The 13,986-nt window shown below is 54.2% G+C and overlaps 6 protein-coding genes across 6 annotated transcripts; 2 read left to right on the top strand and 4 right to left on the bottom strand.

Moving 5' to 3' along the window:
* Window positions 1–428: 428 nt before the first annotated feature.
* BZA05DRAFT_417189 (glycoside hydrolase superfamily) lies at window positions 429–2,321 on the top strand (the record flags this gene model as incomplete). The annotated part of the gene is made up of 5 exons (XM_051485449.1): window positions 429–479; window positions 540–608; window positions 679–733; window positions 798–1,324; window positions 1,374–2,321. 5 exons carry the CDS (start codon window positions 429–431, stop codon window positions 2,319–2,321), a joined length of 1,650 nt encoding a protein of 549 aa, XP_051341106.1.
* A 939-nt stretch (window positions 2,322–3,260) lies between these two features.
* Window positions 3,261–3,641, bottom strand: BZA05DRAFT_247133 (uncharacterized protein). Its single transcript, XM_051479980.1, has one exon. The coding sequence runs from the start codon at window positions 3,507–3,509 to the stop codon at window positions 3,297–3,299; it is 213 nt and encodes a 70-aa protein (XP_051341105.1). The 5' UTR covers window positions 3,510–3,641; the 3' UTR covers window positions 3,261–3,296.
* BZA05DRAFT_247132 (ankyrin repeat-containing domain protein) lies at window positions 3,642–4,635 on the bottom strand. The gene is made up of 2 exons (XM_051479979.1): window positions 4,538–4,635; window positions 3,642–4,399 (listed from the first exon to the last, which is right to left on the bottom strand). The coding sequence occupies exon 2, from the start codon at window positions 4,369–4,371 to the stop codon at window positions 3,775–3,777; it is 597 nt and encodes a 198-aa protein (XP_051341104.1). The 5' UTR covers window positions 4,372–4,399; window positions 4,538–4,635; the 3' UTR covers window positions 3,642–3,774.
* Window positions 4,636–5,626: 991 nt separating this feature from the next.
* Window positions 5,627–7,788, bottom strand: BZA05DRAFT_392183 (XPC-binding domain-containing protein). The gene is made up of 7 exons (XM_051483065.1): window positions 7,585–7,788; window positions 7,435–7,482; window positions 7,290–7,374; window positions 7,155–7,234; window positions 6,774–7,100; window positions 6,223–6,714; window positions 5,627–6,168 (listed from the first exon to the last, which is right to left on the bottom strand). Exons 1-7 carry the CDS (start codon window positions 7,600–7,602, stop codon window positions 6,040–6,042), a joined length of 1,179 nt encoding a protein of 392 aa, XP_051341103.1. The 5' UTR covers window positions 7,603–7,788; the 3' UTR covers window positions 5,627–6,039.
* A 513-nt stretch (window positions 7,789–8,301) lies between these two features.
* On the bottom strand, window positions 8,302–9,502 carry BZA05DRAFT_392182 (ankyrin repeat-containing domain protein). The gene has a single exon (XM_051483064.1). The coding sequence runs from the start codon at window positions 9,317–9,319 to the stop codon at window positions 8,414–8,416; it is 906 nt and encodes a 301-aa protein (XP_051341102.1). The 5' UTR covers window positions 9,320–9,502; the 3' UTR covers window positions 8,302–8,413.
* A 2,827-nt stretch (window positions 9,503–12,329) lies between these two features.
* Window positions 12,330–13,413, top strand: BZA05DRAFT_443317 (uncharacterized protein; the record flags this gene model as incomplete). The annotated part of the gene is made up of 5 exons (XM_051486838.1): window positions 12,330–12,347; window positions 12,428–12,444; window positions 12,587–12,658; window positions 12,715–12,801; window positions 12,867–13,413. The coding sequence occupies 5 exons, from the start codon at window positions 12,330–12,332 to the stop codon at window positions 13,411–13,413; spliced, it is 741 nt and encodes a 246-aa protein (XP_051341101.1).
* Between the last annotated feature and the right edge of the window lie 573 nt (window positions 13,414–13,986).

Below are 13,986 nucleotides of genomic sequence, written 5' to 3'. Positions count from 1 at the left end.
GTCGCCCCTACTCTGCAGCCTGCGGGGTAAATCCGGGGCTGACACTGGAGAACTCCGCTCCCCCTACGCATCTTCGCAACTCCACTATGGCGCCAGGTGGTTATCCCGTACGTATGTACCTGACATGGCGCAATCAATCTATCGCTCGAAACAAAATACCACGAAACCCCGAGATGGGATGTTCCTGCGTCTTGCATCCGCCGTAGATGCATGTATCATTATCGACTCGCAATATGGAGCCACGCAATTGAAGTCCGATATCCCAGTCCTAGCACTGTTCATCTTCTTCCACGCGAGATTTGAAGGATTGCGGCTCGAGATATGGTGGCCGTGATGGGATCATGGCGAGGGGGGTGATGTGGTATTTAATGGACAGTACGCCTCCCCTCTCCCCGCTATTGCTCCCGACATCACGGACAGATATCACCATGTTTCTGAATCTACGGAGTCTTGCGATCTTTGTCGCTGTTGGCGCGGAGGTACGTGCTTCCATCGGCGAGGGTGTGCGGAATGTGTAAGAGCTGACGTGTGTTATACAGTTTGCCGCTGCGGCGTGGACTAATGTCACGGCCGAGTCGGCTTGGGCTGCTATGAACCCGGGCTGGAACGTATGTCTTATATATCCGAGTGCTGATTTGAGTGCCGAGTGGAGTGGTGGCTGACAGCGGGATCGATCAGTTGGGCAATACGCTCGATGCCATTCCGGATGAGACGTCGTGGGGAAACCCTCTGGGTGAGTTTGCTCCATCAATAGAGCGAGCGTGGATTGGATGGGGCAATTGGCTGATGAAGTCAAGTTACCGCGACCCTCCTCGACTCCATCAAAGCCGCCGGAATCAACTCTATCCGTCTCCCCGTAACCTGGACCGACCACTTCTCCTCGCAGGCCCCCGACTACCTAGTCACCACCGCCTGGATGGACCGCGTCGAACAAATAACCAACTGGTCTCTCGAGCGCGGGTTCTGGGTGGTCCTCAACGTCCACCACGACAGCTGGCAATGGGCCGACATGTCATCCGACACCGATCTTGACCTCAAGATCGCCAAGTTCGAGGCGCTGTGGAAACAGATCGCGGCTAGGTTCAAGGACAAGAGCGAGAAGCTGATCCTGGAGTCGCTGAACGAGCCCCCAGGATCGACCCAGGCCCATGCCGAAAGGTACAACGATCTCAATCAGAGATTCGTCAACATCGTCCGCGCGTCCGGCGGCAACAACGGCAAGAGACTCCTCACCCTGCCGGGTCTGGCCACAAACATTCAGAAGACTGTGGACTGGTTCACGGTCCCGACCAATGCGGCGCCGTACATCTTGCACGTGCACGATGTGAGCCTCTTCCTGCCTCTCGCACATCCATCCAGCTAACATATTCCAGTACGACCCGTGGGATTTCGTCTCGACCTCCTGGGGACGTACCTTCTGGGGAACGGCCGCCGACAAGCAGGCGATCGAGGACACCTTCATCGCCCTTCAGAACCGCTTCCACGCACCCGCACTGATCGGCGAGTGGGGACTGACCGGCAAATCCGTCGAGAATGCGGCTGGCTGGGTCTACTTCGACTTCTTCGTCCGCACCAGCCGAGCCTACAACCTGACCGCGCAGCTGTGGGACAATGGCCTCGACCACTTCGACCGCACCACGCTGACGTGGCGCGACCCCGTCAAGGCGGACATCATCCAGAAGGCTGTCAAGGGCATCTCCAACTCTCTCCCGGCGTACGACCAGACTGCGGCGCTGTACTTCAAGTCGGGAGCCACCCTCGCGGCAACAAACATCAACCTGGTGTTCAACGGTAACACCATCAGCTCCGTCGTCAACGCCTCCGGCATGACCATGAAGAAGGGCACCGACTACACCGTCACCACCGCCGGCATCACCATCTCAAAGGCATACCTGACCACCGCGCTCTCCGGCAGTACCCTCGGCGTGCGCGACACCCTGACGATAAAGTTCTCAGCGGGCATCTCGCTCCCCTTCGAGCTGCGCCTATACACCACCCCCACCCTTGGGCAGACATCGTACACGCTATCCTCCACTACAGACCTCTCGATCCCGTTCGACGGCAAGGGCAGCACGCTCGCCACGGTCAAGGCGCTCCGCGCCGACGGAACCTACCTGAAGGAGGACTGGACGCAGTACCTGGGCGATCTGCAGAAGGCCCGCATCAACTGGGGCGACTTTGACGTTTCCGGCACTAACATCGTCCTCTACGCCGCCCTGCTGAGCACTATCCAAGCCACTGGTCAGGCCGTCACCCTCACGTTCGAATTCTGGCCCAGGACTGTGGCGAACAATGTTACCGCTATTATCTCCTTCGCCTAGAGGGTGCAAGGTGAAGGGGAGCGAGTGCGAGAAAGAATGGGGTGTTGTAGGATTGTGTATTTTTATGTACGAGTCGCAGATGTACTTACTTACTTACCTATGTATTTTACGTACGAGTCCTTTGTGTTTGGTTTGTGTTTTTGTGTTTGTGTCGTAGCTGTATCAATACATGTACTGTACCGCACCAATTGCCAGTTGGAAGAAGCCGATCCGGCAAACATCTACGGTAGGTATCTCGTGACAAAGCCCTCCAAAAACAGAATATGTCTCGTTCGCAAGACACATGCGAATCCGCAGGACGCAGGCCGCAGCACACCCATAATCCATTTCCACCGGTATTTATTTCGATGGGTACAGACTATATACATATATTCTCGCCCTACAATCGGGCTACGTACGTAGATATTCCAGCCATGGCCGCTTCTTCTTCCAAGTCCCAAGTTCCACGGCTATGTAGAATATCAGCCGAATCCCTTACCCCCTAAATCTACAACCACCGGGCCGTGCGTACGTCGGACGGTAGATACTAGCCAATCCCCCAATGTCCTGGATCCGGGTCCGGACTCGGGAGTCGGTATTCCGATCGTTCGTTGGTCAGCCGGTACTCCGGATCCGAAGCTGGTACTCCGAAGCCACGGAGTCACGGACATGAAGCATGATTCTTATATAAATGGTTTTTTGGGATATAATCAAGCCGACTGCTTGTGGTGCGGGATTGATGTATCGGGCCGTGACTTGCCGCCTGCGGCCTGGGCATATGCTGCGGCTACTAGGTATAGGGTTGAAGGATTCAAGCCGCCACGGTAAAGGACGTCGGCCACGCGGAGATACACGATGTCACTCGCTTGCTGATGTGTGCTGTGTAGTGCAGGCAACAGCCCGAATGGCCCATGGGCTGGGCTAGGGCTGATGGGCTGATCTGATATATAGTCCGGGCTGGAGCTGATGGGCCGATAGCCCAGCCCGGGCTATGTATCAGACGGAGTTGGGCGGGCTGGATCCTAAATTTTGTACATAGGGTAACCCTATGACAGCGAGACGAAGGACGAAAGCAAGAGTAGAGAATGCACGTAGATGCTCAAGTAGGAAACAGGCGCACGCCGGCAGCGCCCTCAAGAAAGACAGAAGAAAACAGAAGGTAAAAAAACAGTAAATAAATGTAAATCTACTAGGAAAACAGGTCCACATATATGTGATGGAAACACGCCAATGCCGCAAACATTCACGGGTCTCAATGGTCTCCGGCTTCAACCATATCGGCCGTCATACCTGGGATTGATATTTGGTGCGAGATTGGCGCTCTCAGTTGTGTCTACTACCTATCTCTTTGAGGGTGATGTGTGAGGTGATTCTGTTGCGGTTGTCGTTGGGATACGTACAGGAGGTGGCCTTGCTGGATCATCCTCGACGATAACTACTAGCAGTGAAACGACGGCCCACCAGCCCGGGCTGCTCAAAGCTGGGCTACACGCGCCGGGCTGCGGCCCGGCTTTGATTGTGCTGGGCTATTTCCCGCACTGGCTGGGGGGATTTCGGGATTATTGCGCTCGGCCGCGTCTGCGGCCTCTCGATAAAAGAGCCGACGTGCAACGTGCTCGTAGCGTTTCTGCACGACCAGTTGTCGCGGCGTCCTACCGTTTCGATCTTTGGCCTCGACGTCAGCACGCCGGCCGAGCAGCAGCTGCACCGAAGCTTCGTTTCCATTCTGCACCGACAGGTGAAACGGCGTCCGGCCGTGCGTCGCCTTGGCCTCGATTTTGGTGCCGCGGTCGAGCAGTAGTTGCAGTGTATCCGTGTGCCCTTTCCAGGCCGCCCGGTAAAGCGCCGTCCAGCCAATGCTGTCCTTAGCGTCGATTTCGGCTCCGCGGTCGAGCAGTAGTTGCACTGTATCCGTATGAGCACACCAGGCCGCCCGGTGAAGCGGTGTCCAGCCAGTGCTGACTTTGGTCTCAATGGCGTTGCTCGCAGAGGAAGTGGCTGCTGTGATGAGCTCCGTTAGGTCCGGAATCGTCTGCTTGAGTGTCGCCATGAACTGCGTCAGTTCGTCCATGTCGCTTTACAGTTGCTGAGTTGATGCACTAGGTAAGCTCTGTATCAGCAGCTATTCGTACGCACGCGTTGGCCGGATGCGAAAGAGATCATCAGTCTTTGGGTGAGCTGGGTGCAGCCCTGGGAAGCTATCGATACACATTGATCGAGAAGAACCGTGAACTAACCATGTATAAACTGCCAGCAATAGATTCAGCGAAGTCCTATGCATCTATAGGTCCCGTAGTATCTTGGCGATATCCTGGTCTTTTGCTGCCCACTTGACGCTGTCCCAGGGCCCAAACTGATACTTGGTGGTGTTGGCGTAGTCCGTCTTGAGACCTTCGAGCTCCCTATCCAGCTCCGAGAGGGTACACACGCAGCCCGCCAGGACGACAACCAGGTCGTCGATTTCAATCCTGGATTTGCGAGCCACGCTCTGCTGGGCGAAATCGGCGATGAAGTCGTCCAACTGGCGAAACATCCCGTGTAGCGCTTGGACTTCTGCGAGAGCGTTGCGGGCAGTGCTGGGGGCATCGATCGCCGTTGAAAGAAAGCCGATGACCTTGGCTCAGACCTGCAACAACCCTGCTACCGCTGCGGCAACTGAAAGAGGGTCCATTTTGGAAGTGGTGGCCGGTTGACACTCCTCGTGGTCCGCTGGGCAGAGCGTGTTCGTCTGGCGATCGCGGGGTCCGTGATGTGCGACTTGTAGTGTGACTAAGCGCACATCATGCATGGTGTCGGCTGGCACCTATCATATCCATCAAATCTTGCGCACGTTCCACGGATTCCGCCAGTAATGTAGAGAGGACGTAGCTACATCTAGTACATACATTGGTACTCTATCCAGGTACCTGTATGTACCATACTGTAGATCCATTTCCCGCCGACCCAACCGCTAGCACTCCACTGCACTCCACTCGTCGACCAACCGCGCTTAACTACCTAGGTCGATGGCGCTTAAACCACGGTTATTCCCGCGCCCTACGGCTGTTCCAACCCCACGGTACGGTACGGAGCCCATCAATGTCCTCTACCTACAGTATCTCACTCGACTGCACGATGCACGGCACGGTCCCGCGGTTCCGTGTCGCTCCGTTATATAGTCAGTTACGTGCACCAACAAACCGCATCGGTGCGAGAGCTGGTTTACCTACTCGTCGAGGACGAGTCCAGACTCCTAAGTGTACTAATGATGGTGTTACATACAAGGGAAGTAACCTAGGTAGCCGCGTGAGCTCGCATGGCCCGTCCCCGTTGCAATCATCACTCGTCTCCGAGGAGTCCCGTACACATGCTGGTCCATCTGGTAGGTAACAACCAAAGGCGCATAGATAGGTAGGTCAAGTGCTTAGATATGAGACACCATTCATTCATGACCGACTTATCATACGGATACTCATACCCATCGTATTGCATTCGCCCGTTAGCAACCAAGGAAAACTAAAAGCCGGAAACAAAGAAAAAAACGGAACCGGAAACAAGCAGGTGAAAGAAAACCCAATTCCCCAATCTCCCATAGTACAAAACTACCCCAGAAGAAGAGCATATGCAAACCCGAAAAGACGGCCACCGAAAAAAAAACTAGTCCGGGGGACGCTAAAGAAGTGAAAGAAAGAAAGAAACACCAGATGAAGCCATTACAAACACCGTCACATGTGTCTTCGCATTCTTTGCATCAAATTGTTTAGGCTCCTCCCATCTCATCGTCATCAGCCGGATTGTCGAAGAGGTAGTTGGCGGTCAGCTCCTCGTTTTTGTCGCAAGCGATGTAGGCCTGGATGACCATATCACGCTGGAACCCGAGGGCGCAAAGCTATTGGCTGGGTCAGTATGAAATCGAGATCACGGGATGAGGGTACAAGCATACCCTATCAATGGCCTGGGCTTCTTCGGGAGTAACAGAGATTGTCTGCATGCCTGGGTATCCGCCTTCGGCATCGTCGTCGCCATCAACACCCTCGGCAAGGAGCTGTAGGAACGCTTCGGGATTCTGGGAGATTAAAGAGGCAAGCTGTGGGTTTCCCTGTCCGACCTGTTGCAAGATGGGCTCGAGCATCTGCGGGGACTCCTGCACAAGACGGCGAAGCTGCTGGAACTGCGTATTGTTGCGGAGAAAGTCCAGTCCCGCGATACCAGCAGCACCTCCAGCGCCGGCACCGGCACCGGCGCGGCCAGCTCCACCAACATCCCTGTTGGCAGCTGCAGCCGCTGCAGCTTCGAACAGGTTAATGTTCTCAGGGTCGGCAGCTTGTTCTCCACCGGTAGCGGCAGTAACAGCGGCAGCGGGTTGCGAAGCGGCTGGCTGGGCTGCGGCGGCGGGCGGAGGCGGGCGGGCATGAAGTAGATGTTCCGGAATACCCTAACAAGCAAACGTTAGTCCAGTATTACCCGTGTTCCTAAGACAGTCCAAACACGCACCATCATCAGATACTCGACAGCTCGATCGGGGTTGTTGAAGGCCGCCCTCATAGCCCTGTCAATCTCGTCGCGGGGAAATCCCATCTCCATCATGTTGGTGATAGCTGCGTCACGCTGAGCGCCCATAGCGAGGGCAGAGGGGTCATTGAAGCTGGCGGTGACAGGCGCAGCGGCGGGAGTGGGGGTAGCGGGGACTGGAGCGCTCGAAGCCGGGGCGGGAGCAGCTGGCGCCGGAGCGGCAGGCGTAGCGGGAGCATTGGAGGGCTTTACTGGGGTCGACGGTGGCTTCGCCGAAGTCGAAGCACTCGCTGCGACGGTAACCTTGGGCTATGCTGCGTCAAAAACCGGCGGAACCCGGCGAGATCGAGGGGACAAGCGCACCTTGGCAAGCATGCAGACAATGAAGCCCTTCTCCTCTACCTTGTAGAACTCAACGGTCTTGTCATCCGCGAGAATCTTTCCTGCGCGATAGTCAATAAAGCGCTCGGCCTGGCGATGCGGCATCCATCCACTTACCAGAGTAAATGAGCTTCTGAAGCGAAGGGTCCCATTCCTTCTCCTCAGTCTTGTGCTTGAAGATCTTCTCCTTCACTTGCGCGATCTGAGTCTGAGTCAGTACGCGGAGGCCGAGCAATGGTGGGGTAGTGGGGTGGTATCGAACCGTGTCTGACGGCTCGGCATCTAGAGTAAACTTCTGCTGTTTGAGATCCTGATAGCGTGATAAATGTCAGCGGTCACGGTTGCTTGTTATTGTGTCTTGTTGTGATGTTTGATGTGATTTTTGAAGCCATGGTGGGGTTCGCGACAGTACCTTGAAGGTAAGCTTCATCTTGACAATGTAGCGCACAGACGATGGTAGTTATGGGTTCGTAAAGGGTCCCAGAGGTGGGAAGGAGCTTTTGCTGAAGGATTAGGGTAGCGAGCTGATGGAGGTTGATGGGAGGTGGTGAAGGGACAAGGTGAACAAGAAGAAGAAGTTGGGGATGTCTTGTCAGCGGTGTTGGGTTGATTGGTGGCGAACCAGTGTTCCGGAGGGTAACTGATTTGAGCCTAATTATAGACGCTAGTCCCAACACAGTATAGAATCTTAAGGAAGAGTCCACCATTCCATTTATCGCTTGGCACAGGGTCTCAAGTCGAGATGTATCATAGTATGGACGTCTTTCGAATAATCATGTGCCCGTAGGCCTTCAAAGACTCTGTGTCGCGCAAGATATTTAGAAAAGCGAAATTTCGGTCGCAAGTTTTTCGTATCGTAGGATGATCGCAATCCATCACTTGGCAGCCATCTAAGAGAGCATAGAAGCTTCCTGCGGTTAGAAATCTTTGGATCGTGTTGGGATTTTCGATCCGCAGAGATTCGCTAGTATTTTGCAGTGCAGATGGGCTGGGTTGAACACTCAATATCACTCGCATGTGCGAATGGGCACAGTTTGAATGTCAGCCCCAGATGTTAGGAGGGGACCTTTAGGAAGAGTCTGGAATGAAAGCACTGTGGACTCTCCATCTCGAGAGAAAGGAAAGGCACGTCGGATTGTGTCGGCGCAATGCCTGGTTTGAGTTCTCGAAAATAAGAGGACCAAGCCGACGGGGGATGGAAGCTACATCATTCCTTCGCTCGTTCTAGGCTGTGCTACATACTATACGTACTCTACATGATCCTCATCCGAAGCAGATCGCTTTGGCCGCCACTGCCGCCACTGCCGCACCACCCAGCACCGATACACCACCGCCCAGTACGATGCCGCAACTAGCGACATTGGCCTAGCAGCACGCATTAGATCCAATGGTGTCTGCCCCTGATCGTCCTTCAGGCTCACATCCGCACCGCCATGCACCATGAGCACCCGAAAAACCTCCAGATTATCCACCTCCTTGTCCGCTTCGGTGGAAACGGCCTGGCAGGCGAGGTGAAGCGGGGTACGGTGCCGAGCATCGACGGAGGAAATGTCGGCCCCCCAGTCGAGGAGTAACTTCGCCATCTCCGGATAACCGCGCTGATCGATCCCAAGAGCGGCACGATGCAGCAGCGAATGCTCGCATGTTAGAGGCCCATTGATGTCGGCGCCGTGCTCGAGGAGTAGGCGTGCTATCGCTACCTTATTGAGTCTGGTGCAGACGTAGAGGAGGCTGGTCAGCGTGTTGGTGCTGTGACTGCTACTCTCCTCCGAGAGCAGCGACTGCGCGATCGGATGGTTGCCAGTGTAGCAGGCCCAGCCGAGGGTTGGGGACCCGCTGTATTTTCGCCGATACTGGGTGAAGGCCAGCGATACGAGTACTGGTGCAAGCCGCGAGGAGAGTAGCTTGCAAGTGCGTCGTAGAGAGACAATGGCGACGGCAGGGAGGCCCTCGACGATGAGCAGCAGGAGTTCCATAGGGAGTACGAGGAGATGGGCCATGGTGGGACGTTTCGTCGGCAGGAGAAGTTTGCGGAGAGTCGCCATATCCGCAAATATCGGTTTTATGGGTCGCTCGATATCTAACGCCGGCCTGCTGCTGTGCGGTTGAAGTAGAGCACAATAGATTGGCAGAACGCAGCTGAACATATGTCGAGCCTGAGTTCACTCAGCCCCGGCTCAGCAACCCCGCAATCCAAATCTGTGCTACATGAAGCTGCGAGTGTCTTGGGCGGGAAACACCGAACACCGGATTAAGCTGCATGCGTTGTTGATGGTGCAGTGGTTTTAGGTAAGCACTATGTGGTGTATGTAAGCAAGTAAGAATTGGGCACTACTCTATCTCTCCACAGAGCTTCATCTTCAACTACTCTTTCCTTCGTGACTTCATCATATCGGCCTCGACATCACGCAGTTAGCTTCTCACTCGGATTATTGCGGCTATCGCCTTGCTAAGCCGCCCATACGCTCCTGAAAACGACGGGTCATATTCATTTTGGCGTTCCGGAAGGCAAACCCTCGCGGATCGGTGATGTCGAGCCCGATCTAGCATGAAATTCCGCTCCCTCCGCAACTTTATTTACCGTTTTCACAACCAACGAGATTCTCCATCCAAGCTTACCGAGAAACCCGCCCTCTCAATATACAACCAAGAGACGTTCCCTCATAAGGCCCAAGCGAAACTGCCTCGTTCTGGGAGTTGTTCGACGGTCGACCGGCTGTGGAGCAGACGTACGTTGTTCCCGTACCTATCGCCGTCAATCTACTACTACTAATAGCTTATTAATCACTTCCTGATAGAAACTCGGGTTTTATAGCGTTAGTTGGTTGGACGACATCCAGAGACTCTGATTCTTGCTTTGGATTTGACGTCCTTCTGTTTGATTTCACATTTGAAGGTTGTATATTTATGTATTTAGGTACTTACAATGTATGTGCATTCTGTGACCGTGTAAACTGGAACTTCATCACAGCTGCTCTCGGGCATGATTCCAAGAAGCATGTGTCTCTCTTGATCTTAATACTGCCGCCCCTCTATATCATTTAGGAAATATACACAACCATTTCCGCCGATGGGCTGACAGCCCAGCCCGGGCTATCAGTTGGGCTGGGCGGGCTGGATCCTAGAGTTGGTAGGGTAACTTCACGACAATAGATAGGAAAAACGTTGGTCCACGAAAAGTAGCAGTGAGACGCATCATAATAACTCACTAAAGGCCGGGCTGGCTTTGTTTGGGCTGGGCTGTTGCCTGCACTGCTCGCGACTGTCGTCCCACTTCCAGTCCCACTTCCAGTCCCACTCAGCAGTACCGCAATAGTAGCAGTAGCAGTCCGAAGTTTCGCCATCTCTTGGGCCAGGCTCGTGTTCTCCGCCGTTAACCTAACAGCCTCCGCAGTGACCCGAGTGATTTCCTCCCTCAGTCTCCCAACTTCCGCAGCACCTCCACGAGTACATGCACCTACCACAAAAGAATAGTCAGAATCACTATCTTGTTGTCCTTTGATATTTGCATCTTTCGCCGCCCCAAACGACTCCAAGGGAATTTCTTTGGGATCGCTGAGGTCCCTCTTCCTCCTCGATTGGTCCCTCTGCTCCACCCCGTACATCGGACGTATACCATAGTACAGTCGTATGTATCGCTACCGTCTCGGTGATATATTTATCCAGTCCCAAGTACCTCTACCCCATACATTTCTCCAGTATAATGAAACTTCTTTCTCTCACCTATCACCGAAGAGCTGTCCGCCGTCCCTCCATCGCTCGTTCCTCCTGCTCTTGGTCCTTTCAAAGGCGTGGATCCAAGAAGTGATATATTCGTCGGTCGAAAAGCGTGTTCTTCGGGTGATATTGTGGGGTAGTGGTGATGTTCGTATTCGAAACCGTGTTTGGTTATCGGTAAAAATCAGCAACCTGAGCACTTTCTATATACATATTGATGGAACCCTAAAAGTGGAACTGGACGAATGTGACTCGCCCACACAGTCCCTGCGGACGAATGTGGTGCGTGGCCCCTCTTTCCCAGCTGTACGTATAGCTATTGGCTACGCGATGGGCCAGGATCAACATTTGCATGCACCACAAAACCGTACGATTCTACGACGGCGGTGAGGTGCCACCAACTTCACGCAAAATCACTCGACGCATGAAGTCGTGAACCGGATCAGGATATGTAATAGTGAGAGGCACCTGGCTGCTTGGAGAGCGCAAGCAAGCAGCGAGATCCGCCCCCTCACCACTCGTGGGTGACCCTAGCTGCCGCCATCTTAACCCCCGGTGGCTGCCCTGCCGCCCGACAACGAAGCGAACCACCAAAACCCCCGAGATCACGGCAAAGGTCCCCAGGAGCGCGCGTCAGTTCTGCAGTTGCAGCGGGTCTGGATGGGGGCTCTGGTGCCCTATCCCGGCTCAACAAAACCTACGAGCATATCTGAAGTGCATGTCGGTGGGAATAGGCGCAGAGTTGGTACCCGCGGGAAGTACCTAGTAGAGTGGGTATTAAACGGCGGAGCATGGTATTCCATTGCCCAATCAGACCCACAATTGCAATCCAGGGTTCATGCAAGGTTGGGCCTTATATAACGGCCCAGAAAGCGTGAGTGGCTACCTAAAAGTCGTACAAAGTTGCAAAGCTGGGGTAGACAAGATTTAAAGTATCCGCCTAGATTTCCGTTTGCAGGTCTTTCTATGCGGGCCAACTACATCTCTTGGTGAGTTTCGCACTCTCATTCAAATCGCTGCTGAGCCACGCGCGGCTATCCGCTACATAGTGGGGGTTATGCACTCTATCACTCATCACTGCTCATCGCTTGTAGATGTCGATGACTCATGCACGAGTGACCCACAATGACCATCATTCAATGACCTGATTCGCTCGTTTGCTGCTTGGCGAACAATCTGCAACTAACCCCTCCTTCTCTTTCGGCCCCACCACATCGCCATCGTTTCTTCCTTTACATCACCACCGCCCCAATCTTTCGTCACGTACCTTGAATTGAATTCCTACATATACCAGCAACCAACCCGGATCCCTCCCCGAATCCTCTCCCTCACACCGCCCCAAGGCAACACCGAACGCCGGCTTCCCTCATAGGATCGAAATTTGCCGATCGTCAATTTATACTTCTTTCATCCACACAAAAACCACACAACACCGCAACAATGGCCGTTAGAGCGCAGGTACGGTTTCCCCCGACCCGGGTCTTTCTGCAGACGGTGATGCGACGTTTGATTAAGCGCATGCTGACAATTCACCACAGTTCGAGAATTCCAATGAGTTAGTTTTCGCAGTCCCCCGTCGCATCCTCCGCTACTAGCGCGTTCGCCACCGGAGCGTCGTTTTGCGCGTGCGGATAAGCGCAAAAACCGCCGGATTGGATACTTGAGGATTTTTTAGTATGGTTCTAACGGCGCGTTAGGGTCGGAGTGTTTGCGAACCTTACAAATTCGTATGCTCTGGTTGCTCCCGGAGGAAGCATGAACTTCTACAGGTGAGTTGCAACAGAAATTGGCGGTGGAGAATCTAGCTGATTGCAGGTGAAAATAGCGTCTTCGAGGCAGAATTAGCAGACATCATCCCCATATGCCACACCACCATTGCCGGCACCAGAATCGTGGGACGTTTGTCAGCTGGGTAAGGCACCTCTGCGTGATTGGGGGAGCGTCACATACTGGTCCAGTACTGACTTCAATCGCCAGAAACCGTCGTGGTCTCCTCCTCCCTACCTCCGCCACCGACCAAGAGCTGCAGCACATCCGGAATACGATCCCCGATTCGGTTAAGATACAGCGTGTAGAGGAGCGTTTGTCGGCGCTGGGCAACGTGATCTGTTGCAACGACCACGTGGCGCTGGTGCACCCGGATATCGAGCGCGAGACGGAGGAGATCATTGCCGACATCCTCGGCGTTGAGGTTTTCCGCCAGACGATTTCCGAGAACGTCCTGGTGGGCTCGTACTGCTCGCTAAGCAACCAGGGAGGAATCGTGCACCCCAAGACGACGATACAGGACCAGGACGAGCTGAGCTCGCTGCTCCAGGTGCCGCTGGTGGCCGGCTCCATCAACCGTGGGTCGTCGGTGGTCGGCGCGGGTATGGTGGTGAACGACTGGATGGCCGTCACTGGGCTGGACACCACCGCGACGGAACTGAGTGTTATTGAGAACGTGTTCAGGCTGGGCGAGGGAATGAGGGCAGGAAACGTCGAAGGACCGCTTAGAGACGCTATGGTGGAGACTTTCTACTAAGCGCTGTTTGTGTGCTGGTGGGGAATGCGCGTTTGTTACGAGCTGGGAGGTGGGGCAAGCGGTCGCGGATAGACTTTTGATATCTTGTTTCCAGGGCACCGGTTGGGTAATGATAAAAGCCATCATTTTCATCAACTGTTTGTGGAGAGATTTCCCTTCACGGGCCTTTTTCTGTGCACGTGAATCCGGACTGTGAGCGTATCGTGCGTAAAACGTCGGCGCGCACGAATGACGAATTATCTCCCTTGTCTTTTTCAATAGCGAATCAGGGCCCTGTTCTCCTCTCGAGTATGTAGATACTCTTCCATTGAACCTCTGCGACCCATGGACAATCGATGTTGATCTCACCAGTCCTCGATCCTCTCCTATGTACCTCCGCGAACTGCCGGAGGAGGTGATTGGGATCCCATTGGGTGCCAATCGAGATCGCAAGGAACGGTGAAGTCTGCGACAGAGGGCTGAAACGGGAAATCCGGTAGATGGTTGCTGATCAGTGGATCACGACGAAGGAGCAAAACATGGAAATGAACATAGACATAGAAATAGACATAGGTGGGTATACCTACCGGTTAG

The sequence above is a fragment of the Tricharina praecox genome (genome assembly GCF_024521635.1).
Source record: "Tricharina praecox strain CBS 144465 chromosome Unknown BZA05scaffold_7, whole genome shotgun sequence".
Lineage (NCBI taxonomy): Eukaryota > Fungi > Ascomycota > Pezizomycetes > Pezizales > Pyronemataceae > Tricharina > Tricharina praecox.
The sequence above is the reverse complement of the archived record's forward strand: the minus strand, read 5'-3'. Positions and strand labels throughout refer to the sequence as shown.